Raw genomic sequence first — 10,909 nt, 5'->3', positions numbered from 1 at the left:
ATGAAGTCCTCCAAGAGGTTGGACAGCATCAACGCCATCGCTTTACCCATAATTCCGCTGGACGAGAGCCAGGTGGTCTCCGCCAGCGCCCGGAAAGACCTGGAGAATGCCGTGAGGAAGCAGTTGCAGGACCACCCGCCCAGTATCCTTCTGAAAGCTGCCACCCACTCAGACCAAACACCCCCGACGGAGCCAAACCACCGGGTGGAATGAGCGCTGGCGGTTCACGCGTGTTACCTGTGAGCCCACTCGACCTAACCCTGGGAACTTTTCTGGGAGCGCGTAAGTCCTTTCTGGCCTCTAAAGGAATGTGATGTTTTGAAGGGTGGTTGGACTTGAGGTGTTTCATTTTGTCTGTTTTTCGGAGACAGGGTTTCTCTCTGTAGCTCCGGCTGTCCTGGACTGGTTTTGTTGATCAGGCTGGCCTTGAACTCAGAGATCTGCCTGCCTCTGCCCCCCTGAGTGCTGGGACTAAAGGTGTGCACCACCACAGACACCTGGGTGAGGTTTATTTTCTTTTCAGTAGAAGGAACTCAAAAGAAAGATGCCCAAGTTGTACCTGTTAGAAGAAAGATAACGGGTTTTGGCTTATGTTTTGTTCTGGTTGGCTTTCTTTACTTCTCCCTTCCAAAGAATTAAGGCTGTAGACGTAACAGACAGCAACTACAAAACCCAGGGCTAGCCTGTTCTGACCCCAGGCAGGTGAGCTCACCACCTGGATTCTCCATTTCCTCTGGCTGACATCACCTCTCCTCGCCTGCTAGCCCTCCTCCTAGGACTCTCTGCCCCTCTGGCATCATCCAGGCGCTCCTGCAACTTCCCTCTTTCCGACCCAGTCTCCACTGATCCTCATCTCTCCGTGAACCGTATCCCTGCATCACAAAACCCCGTCTCACAGCCCATCCAGCAAAAATAGCCCTCTCGACTTATAAATAACCCCAGGCTCTAAGCCACGCTACCCCCAGGCATTTTCTGCTCCCTCATTTTCCACATGCCCCTTCCAAACCTTTCCCAAGACGCTGTTTAGTGTGATTCCACCCATCTCAATCTGTAAAGGGTCTTACTTTCTTGCTTGGGTCTCTGTCTAATGCCCTTCTCAACCCCACACTCATCTTTACCTTGTCTAAGTCACATGTCCCTCTTGGTGCCTTCATTCTCCAAGAGCCTTTCCCCATGATAAGTAAGACACGTGAGGGTAACGGAAGGGAGAGGGAGCCGGTTTTATGGGGAAGGAGTGGAGCCTGAGGATTATGAGACTTAGAGCGGCCCTGCCCTGGGAGATCCTCAGCTAAGACACGGAATGCAAAAGGTGAAAAGACGACAGACGGGTTGGACGGATCAGACTCGAAGAGAGGTTCAGCTGAGAGATGGCAAGAACAGGGCGCCCTTCCGGCCCCATCAATCCACACCCGACAATCTCTCCTGAAGAAATACATAGCCCAGGGGCTGGAGAGATGGCTCCAACACTAAGAGCACTCAGAGCTCAGGGTTCGCTTACCAGCACCAACATCATGCTTCTCACAACTCCCGGCACTTGAAAGCACACAGTGCACACACATACGCTCAGGCAGGCACAAGTGTATACGCATACAATGAAAACACCTTGAAAGAATAAGCATTCCAAAGTTTGAGGCCGCTCTCTGTGGTCGTGCTCATCACAGCATTGTTTCTCAGTGCGAGAGGCTGTGAATGGCTTACAGAGCAGCAGCCCGGCAACAGGAGAGCACGCCTAGGTGTGTGTTCTGAGCGGCCCTGTGTGATGTTACTAAAACGATGTTGGGAGTATTCTCCGTCCGTCGGGCAGGTTCTCGCCGAAGAGAGGTCATGGAGGTGAACCAGGCACCCACTGACGCTGTAGTTATGCTTGCACAAAACCCTGGAAGGGCCACACACTTGAGGAAGCGGGATCCTGTCCTCCCCTGTCAAAGCCTGAAACAAACAAAAACCCAGAAGGAACTCTCCCAAGACTCTACCAGAGAGGGTGGACTCAGTGTAAGGATGGCTTTTTCCCCCGTTAGTGTTCTCCAAGGTGATTGCAACACAGGAAACATTTCCTCCTCCTTCTCTTTCTCTTCTTTCTTGTTTGTGTTTGTTCCCTTGTTTTGTTTTTTTCCCTTTGTTTTGTTTGTTTGTTTGTTTGTTTTTCTCCAACAGGATATATACTATAGCCCTGGCTAGCCCAGAGATCACTATGAAGCCCAAGCTGGTCTCAAACCCATAGGAATCCTCCTGCCTCGGCCCTCTAAGTGCCGGGATTACAGATGTGAGTGCTCACACCAGCCCATCGGTTTTTATTAGTAAACTATAAGGTGACTTAGGCAAGATGACAGAGGCTCCTCCACGGTGTGCGGTGTGTGGGCGCCTCCTGGAGTTTCCTTAGCAGCCTGCCTCCCAGCGTGCATCATCGGCTCCCTCAGCCAGGTGAGCCAGAGGGTCACGGAAGCAGACACCAACTACCACCGGATGGACCACACCTTGGTGAGTTGAAACAGATAGGTGGTGGAGCTGAGGCGCGGCCTTTGGGAACGAAGGGCCCTTAAGGAGGGCTGCTGAGGCGTTGCCCTTCGGGCCTTGCCTTCCTCCAAGAGCTTGTCGGCACAGCTGAGGTCTCGAAGCTCACCTTTTTAAGAAGAGCAGACTTTTTAAAAATGCACGTCTGTGTGTGTGTGCGCGTCTCCACACGGCGCACGTATGCCGGCCAAAGAGGGTGCTGGGTGCCCTGGAGCTGGAGTTCTACAGGTGGTTCTGAGTCACGGAGTGTAGAGGATGGGTACCAAACTCAGGGCCTCTGAAAGAGCAGCGAGTGTCCTAACCGCTGGGCCACCTCTCCAGCTCCAGCAAGGCTGCTTCTTAAGAGGAGATTTAAGTTCACAGTGACACGTACCACATGCCCCACCCACACACAGGTATAAACCAGCCCCATCAGCCTCTCCACACCTGAGTTAAAATCAACAAACCCCCCTCTGATGTAGCGTTAACCCTGACCTCCCTAATTTATCTTAGACTTCCCTCTGTAGTCTCTGAGGCTTACTGCCTCCGTCTGTTAATGTAGGCCTAGTCCTGGAAGCTTCTAGCTTCCTTACAATCGAATCTAGACCTCTGAGACTTACTGCTGAATAAATTCACCCTTTCTAGATCTTTCTGAACTCTGGCTGGCTGGTTCAACTCAGCTGTTCTGGCTCAAACTCCTCTCCTAGCTGACTGATTCAAACTGGCTTCTCTCAACTTCTGACTGAATTTCTCTGATTGGCTTCAAACTAGCTCTATCAACCTGCTCTAATCTTCTGGCTCCTACTCATTTTCTCTGGCTCGTTCTGTCTTTATCTGTGTCTAGCTTGTTCTTTCTTCAACATGTCTCTGTAAAACTCTCCTGGTAAAAACTGCTCCCGAATTTCACAAACTGAACTGCCATGTATGCAATTCCACTGCACGGCCATGTACTCAATTCTACCACACTGCTTCTCAGTGGAACTGCCTGAACAGAACTGACCAGAACTCAGAGATCTGCATGCCTCTGTCTCCTGACTGCTGACACGCTTAGACCTAAGCCTGTGTATACCTGAAACTTGTCCTAGACCAGGCTTAGCCTTGAACTCAGAGATCTGTTTCCTGGGGTTAAAGGTGTGTCCATATTCCAGCCAGATCACACAGTCCTAGAAGATCTTTGGATAGAAGGTCTTTGAATGTGATCTCTTGTCAGAGCAGCCATGTTCTGAATAAAAAAAAAAAAAAAATTCCTCTACATGTATCTGCCTCTGCAGTGCCATACAGAATAGCTTCACTGCTCCAGTACTGCTCACAGCCCTTTGTTTCTCCTTACTCCTGACCTCTGCCTGCCAATGGCCCCCTCACTGTCTCTGTAGTAGTCTCATCGCAACTAAAGAATGCAATGACATTGGAATGATGCAATGTAGCTTCTTCACCACGGTGGTTTCACTGAATAATGTGTATTGAAGGCTCTTCTCTGGCTTTTCATGGACAGCCCATTTCTTTTAGCATTTGCTAGCACTCCCGTTACCTGGATGTAGCCCAGTTGGTTGATCTTCTCTCCTCGGGCCATCTTGGCTGCTTCCATGCTTTGGCAACTGAAAATAAAGCCACACATCCCCGTGCAAGCTTTTGTGTCTGTGAGTTTTCAGCTCTTTCGGGAAATGCCAAGAAACACAATTGTTGGATCGTACGGGAAGAGTGTTTAGATCGGAGAGGCTCTAGCAGAGCTTCTTCCACCATCGAGGTCTGAGGTTCCTTTGCTCAGAATTCTCACTAGCACTTGGGGGTGTCAGTGCTCTGAACTCACCATTTGGTAGGCATGTGGTAGGGTCTCACACATTGCTCTGACAACACAGGCGACGTGCCATTATCTCATTGCTTATTCGCCATCTCTTCCTCCTCCTCCTCCTCCTTCTCTTCTTTCATTGTCAACTTGACATCGCGGAGTATCACCTGGGAGACTGGCCTCTGTTGATGCCCGTGGGGAGTTGTTCTGATCATGCAGTTGAGGTGGGGCACCCTGCCCACTGTGCATGGCACCTCCGTGCTGTGTCGACGGGGAAGAGGAACCAGGCATGCATTCAGCACGCTCTGCTTTCACTGGGGAATGCAGCGTGACTGTTGCTTCAGGCACCTGCCGCCTTGAATTCTCTGCCCTGATGGGGCGTCCTCTTGAACTGTGAACTGAAATAGACTTTTTCCCCCGCTTAAGCTACTTCTGTTAAATTATTTCCCCACAGCAACAGGGAGGGATACTAAGACAAGAGGCATCTCTTAGGTCTAAGGTCCATTTTTAAAACTGGGCTATTAGTTCTCTTGTTTTTAGATTTGGATAAATCGTTGGTTGGATATGCCTTTGCAAGTATTCTACCCCAGTGTGTAGCTTGTAATTTCATTGTCTTGGCAGAGTCTTTGGAAGAACAGATGTTTAAATTTTTGATGAAGCCTGACTTAGTACTTCCTCGTTGGCCTTTGGTGTCATGTCTAAAAGGTCAGTCAGTCCCAGGGTCATTCAGGAGCTCTCTTACTTTATCCTCTATGGTTTGAGAGTTTTGTAAGTTCACATTTAGGATAGAAGTCTGTCCTGAGGGGGGTTTTGTGACCTCTGCCATCTCCCCGTGTCTGTTCATCCATGCCGAGCCTTCAGAAGCTCATCAGAAATAGAACGGGGTCTCCAGTGACACCCCAAAGCCGCTGCCTCTGAAATTCTGCTTCAGTGAGTTGATCCCTGTCTCTGTCCACCTTTTCAGTTTGGGGGCAGCCATTTGCTCTGTGTCTTCAGCAGCCACGTGCCCCATGGCTTCGGTCCTCCAGCCGAAGAACTATTGATTTTTCAGTGTGTTCAACCTTTTACTTGCTAGGGCAGAGGGTGGTAACTGCGGGTCTCTTACATGATGGCCTGGGAAGCAGAAGACTGAAGATGAATTTTGTTTCATTTTCAGTAAAATCTAAAGCCCTTCAGCAATTCTTAAGCACACAGAGACACACAAACACCGTGACTCACAGGAGCTCCTCGGTTCGCATGGTCCCAAGCTGCTCCCCCAGAGACCTGCACATATTATGTTTTCCCATTTCACTTTCTTCTTCAGAGACACAAGTCCCAAGATTTTTTAAACCATTTTTCAACATTTATTTATTTAGGTATTTTATGGATATGAGTGTTCTGTCTTTATGTACACATGCACGCCAGAAGAGGGAATCAGATCCCAGTACAGATGGTCATGAGCCACCATGTGGTTGCTGGGAATTGAACTCAGGACCTCTGGAAGAGCAACCAGTGCCCTTAACTGTTGAGCCATCTCTCCAGCCCCAGGACCCCAGTTTTAATGAGAGGGAGGGACTCACACTAGATGCCCCACACCTTGGAGGAGGTGCAGTTCTCTAGGTTCTATGTAGTTCCGGGGACACTCTTCTCTGAGTGTTTTAGGCCCATGGTGTTTTCCTGACAGTGATGGCTGCCTCCCCCTCTTCCTCCCTTCTCCTTCCTCTTCTTCCTCCTTTCATTCTCCTCTTCCTCCTGTTCTTCCTTCCTCCCACCTGCCCTGTTTTTCTCTGTTGCTGCCCCCTGCTTTTTGGTCTGCCTAACCCAGGTCCCTGACCTGTCATTTTATTTTCTCACCCTTCTTTCCACCACAGCATCCTGTTTCTTGCCAAGTGCCTCTGACATTCAGGCCCTGACTTCATGATTTGCCTCCAGAATTTTTCTCCCTGCTCACCCCAGCTTTCCTAGTATCAACTTTTGAGGACTTGATCAGTTCTTTTTTGGGAGGTAGGGCAGGTTGTTTGTTTGGGTTTTTGGTTTTCTGAGACAGGGTTTCTCTGTGTAGCCTTGGCTGTCCTAGACTTGTGTTGTAGACCAGGCTGGTCTCAAAATCATAGCGATCTGCCTGTCTCTGCCTCCCGAGTTCTGGGAAGCCATTATTATTATTATTATTACTATTACTATTGCTATTACTATTATTATTATTATTATTATTATTATTATTATTATTATTATTAAAGGGAGTACCACCTCTGATCTGGGATTGGAATTAAGTTGTGAATAGCAGTAGAATGAAATGATTCTGTGCAAGTGCATATTCATGCAGGGAGGGTCACACGAGGTGTGAGCTTTCCAGTCAGACTGTCAGCCCAAAATTCCTGCCACCGGACAGTTCTCTTGAACTCTGACAGGAGGAAATGATCTCAACATCAGACAGTACCTGACAGTACCCCACCTACCTCAGGGTGTTGACAGGGATGAAATGAGTTGGAACACATGCCTGACCCAGCTAGGGCTTAGAAAGGCACGTTGGTCTCAGCAGGGACAGTGCACAGGGGAGACGTTTGCATACTTCATGCAAACTTAGCTGACAAGCAGTGCATTTCCAGGGCCGATAACGTTCCCACCTCTTTCTCTTTCTAAGGCGAGGGTGGGGGAACGTTGGCAATCAGCAGTGGGCTCTGTTGAAAAGCCAAGGGCATCCTGATCGATAACAACGTTAACCCTTAGTAAGCAGCCCCATTTGACAGCTCTGTGCTGGAGGGTAAAACGCACCGAACGCTTTCTCTCGGGTCCTTCTAGGGACCGCGGAAGGTAGGTATTATTATTCCTTCTTATAGAAAGACTGCGCTGTGTACCTGCAGGCCGCAGTCAGAACCCCGCTCCGTGTTCTATGCTTCTCGGAAGTAGAGCCACGAGGACAGCTTAATGCAAGGGTGCTGGTGTGAGGGCCCATGTCAGTGACATCGATGGCCACAGTCCCCACCATGAGAGGTTCCTGGCTGCATATTTTGCTCCAGGCCTTTGGATGTCCCGGGGCCCTGCCCTTTCCCCTGGATTTGCACCAGTCTCTAATGCCCTATGTTTTTTTTTTTTTTTTTTTTTTCTTCTTCTTCTTCTTCTGGTTTTTGAAGGCAATTGAGGATTATGAGTTGGAGAAGAAGTCTATAAAAGAGAGAACTCACAGCAGCCCCGGAGACAGAGGCAAAAATCCTTTCTCAGCCTGAAACGTATTTTTGTGGGGTTTGATTTCTTTCTTTCTTTCTTCCCTCCTCCTCCTCCTCTTCCTCCTCTTCCTCCTCCTTTTCTTTAGTTTAGATGTTCTTTAGCTGTGTATCTTTTGCTGTGCTGGGCGTGGGTCCCATGGCCTTGCACATGCTCTGCTACTGATGTGGACCCCAGGGATTTTTTTTTTTAAATCGTTGAAATTCAGTTGAGTAGGAGCCCAGCGTTCTACCTGAGATAGTTTTCGTCCTCTTCCGTAGTAGCTTTCCATCAGACTTGACACTGGACAAGGAAGGCCGGAGGGACAGGATCACACAGGCGCTGTCTGCTGGGCGGCACATCACACCAGCATCTTTGGTCCCTGTCCCTTCCCTTCATAAGGCCCCACCTGGTGGTGCCCCCCAGATATCCATGAGACGAGAGAGTCCTGCTGGGGAGAGGAACCTGCCTAGCACGCAGTGTCTGGTCTTCCCGGCCGTTGCTAGCCAGAGAGGCCTGTCATCCAGCAGCTCTCTCCTGCAGCCTTAGCTCCCAGTAGCGGGCACAACCAGCACCCCTCACTTCTAACTTCTCCATTTTCTCAGCCAAGAGACCGAAGGAAGAGCCAACAATACCCTGCAAAGGCTCAGAGGCCCGCAACCCCAGGGTGAACCTGACCAAAAGAGTAAGCACAGCACTTCTTTCCTTTTCTGGATTGATTGATTTGTTATGTAGACAATCTTCTGCCTGCATGTACACCGGCACGCCAGAAGAGGGCACCAGATCTCGTTCTAGATGGTTGTGAGCCACCATGTGGTCGCTGGAAATTGAACTCAGGACCTGGAAATACAGCCAGTGCTCCTAACCCCTGAGCCATCTCTCCAGCCCCTTTCCCAGCGGTTTCTGCCATGTACAAAATGGACTTCATTTCTTGGGAGGGAAGACCCCGGTGCCTGGATAGTGATTCAGACAGAAAGCGCGGGGTTCACTTTTAAGATCCGGCAGCCCTTTAATTCTAGAATTGCTTTTGTCTGTCACTCTGACCCCAGACTTGGGGTCTCAGAGCCCTGTGCCTGTTACTGTTAGAAACAGAGTCCTCCTGTCTCACTGAGATGGTGCCACACAGCTTCACGGGCCTTTTCTACACAGCATTTCACTCTCCAGCCAGGCTAGTTCTGGCGCTCACTGCAGGCCTGCCGGGAAGCTGACATGACTATCTGGGGTCACGCAGGATGCCAGAGGAGAGGCACAGCTTTCCACTCAGTTTTCAGACCTAAGCCCAGCCCTTATTCCCCCCCCCCCTCCCCGCCAACAAGACCTACCTCATAGTCTTCCCTGTCGAGATTCACAACCACAAGCTGGGGCGGGGGCCCAGGGGTAGAGTGCTTGCTAGCATGCACAAAGCCCTGGGTTCTGTCTCCAGCATTGCAAAAAGAATTTTTTTTAACTTCAGTAAGAACCCCCCAAAGCTGGCTGTTTATACCATCCAGATAGCCCGTGCCCAAAGCCTTAGGAAACAGTGAATTGCTGCTGTTTTTGAAAAAATTTGATTAAGTTATTGTGTGTGTATTGGAGTGTGTGTGGGTGTGAGTGCACATACCATGGCACACATGTGGAGGTCTGAGGACAACTTGCAGAAGTCAGTTCCCTCTTTATTTCTTTTTAAAAGAGATTTCTTTATTTCATGGATGAGTGCTCTATCTGCATGTACCCCTGCAGGCCAGAAGAGGGCACCAGATCTCATTCTAGATGGTTGTGAATCACCATCTGGTTGCTGGGAATTGAGCTCAGTCTCTCTCTCTCTCTCTCTCTGTCTCTGTCTCTGTCTCTGTCTCTCTCTCTCATATCTTGTGAGCCCCAGGGACTGAACTCTGGTCGGGCAGCTGGCGTCTTTACTCGCTGAGCCGTCTTGATGACCCCATTTACATCGCCCCTCGTTTTCTGTCTATGAAACTGTCGCCCTGTCATTACAGAGAAGGGGAAAGAAGGCACACTATTGCTTTAAACTGTGGACACGATGGAGCCCATTTCCATAAATGCCTTTTTTTTTTTTCTTTTTCTTTTGCTTCAGCAAACAGCAGATAAGAATCTGCTGGCAGAGCGACATGAACACCCCCCGTTTGATGAGACTAAGCCCAACAAACTTCCCAACGGCGTGGCCTTCTGCGACATGGTGGGCAATGTGATCCGGTCTGAGAAAAACACTCTAAGTGGCAAGGTAAGGGAGAGAGCAGAGAGCGGGTCCCACCGTAGGCCAGCTCTGCGCTGACCGTGCAGGCAATGTGTGAGGAGGTGAGAGGACACTTTGGGGGAGGAGTGGGACCCAGCCCATCAGTATTGGCAACGATACTTTTACCTGCTGAGCCATCTTGCCAGCCCTGCAAGTACGTTCTGATCACGTGCCCCAGGAAAGAAGCTGTAGCTTGTGCCTTTACGGCTGCTGGTCTGTTTTCAGGCTGGATGCTATTCGGTCGCCTGCTCCGTGGCGCTTCAGTAAGCCTGACTTCTATTACTTTCCAGTCAAGACCACTGTGGTTTGGATGTGAAGTGTCCCCACAGCGAGGCCCACGTGTTAATGGCTTGTCCCCTAACGTAGTGTTCAGGGGTAGGGCTTTGGGGGAAGTGGTTGGCCACGAGGGCTCTGCCTTCCTCATCATTGCATTGATTGGTTCCTGGTCTGATGGGGTTAACTGGGCATTAAACCAGCTGCTTTTCTCGTTGCTGTGACAAAATACCCAGCTGAGACAACTCAAGGAAAGAAAGCTTTGTTCCGGCTCATGGTTTTAGAGAGCTGAGTGGCTCTGTCCCCGTCTATGCCGGTGGGAGGCAGCGGCTGCTGGTTTACATGGCAGTAGACAGGAAACGGGGCAGAGCCACAGACCCAAACTAGGATTGGACTCGGCACCTTGAGAACTGTGCTTTGGAGGGGACAGTGATGATGCCCACAGATGGTACATGCATAGGTGAGGCGATGCCAGAGGCAGGCGATAACTGTGTGGAGGTCCTGCAGAAGGAAGCTGCTCTTGGTGACCGGATAGCGGGGCCGTCGCATCTTTTATGGTCGCCTCATCTCTGTCCCCCACGCAGCTCTCGGGTCATTGTTTCATTAGCACTTGAACAGTCACCCCTCCATTCCTGAGACTCACAGGTCAGCCGTACTTACCGCTTCGCCTCGCTTTTCTCCCTGCAGCCATCTCCCCGACTCTACTTACTGTTCTACTGTTCTTCCCTTCTTTTCTTTTCCTCCCTTCTCCTCTTCCATCTCTTCCTGGCTCCTTTCTGATGCCCAGCTGTCAGTCCCATCTGAGTGAGATGAAGATGAAGGTGTGTGATCCAGTGGCAGACACACAGGCAGCATTCAATTAAATATAATATAATATAATATAATATAATATAATATAATATAATATCATATCATATCATATCATATCATATCATATCATATCATATCAT

The 10,909-nt window shown here is 49.7% G+C and overlaps 1 protein-coding gene across 1 annotated transcript in view; it reads left to right on the top strand.

Moving 5' to 3' along the window:
* Positions 1-10,909, top strand: part of Fam227a (family with sequence similarity 227 member A) — a 45,081-nt gene continuing 34,172 nt past the window's right edge. The window contains exons 1-5 of the mRNA XM_055602966.1: positions 1-142; positions 2,396-2,478; positions 7,387-7,456; positions 8,062-8,141; positions 9,528-9,674. Of these exons, the coding sequence (XP_055458941.1) occupies positions 1-142; positions 2,396-2,478; positions 7,387-7,456; positions 8,062-8,141; positions 9,528-9,674 (522 nt within the window). The remainder of the gene's footprint in view (positions 143-2,395; positions 2,479-7,386; positions 7,457-8,061; positions 8,142-9,527; positions 9,675-10,909) is intronic.

This window comes from Psammomys obesus, unplaced genomic scaffold (assembly GCF_907164565.1).
Source record: "Psammomys obesus unplaced genomic scaffold, mPsaObe1.curated_primary_1811, whole genome shotgun sequence".
Taxonomy (NCBI): Eukaryota; Metazoa; Chordata; class Mammalia; order Rodentia; family Muridae; genus Psammomys; species Psammomys obesus.
The sequence above is the reverse complement of the archived record's forward strand: the minus strand, read 5'-3'. Positions and strand labels throughout refer to the sequence as shown.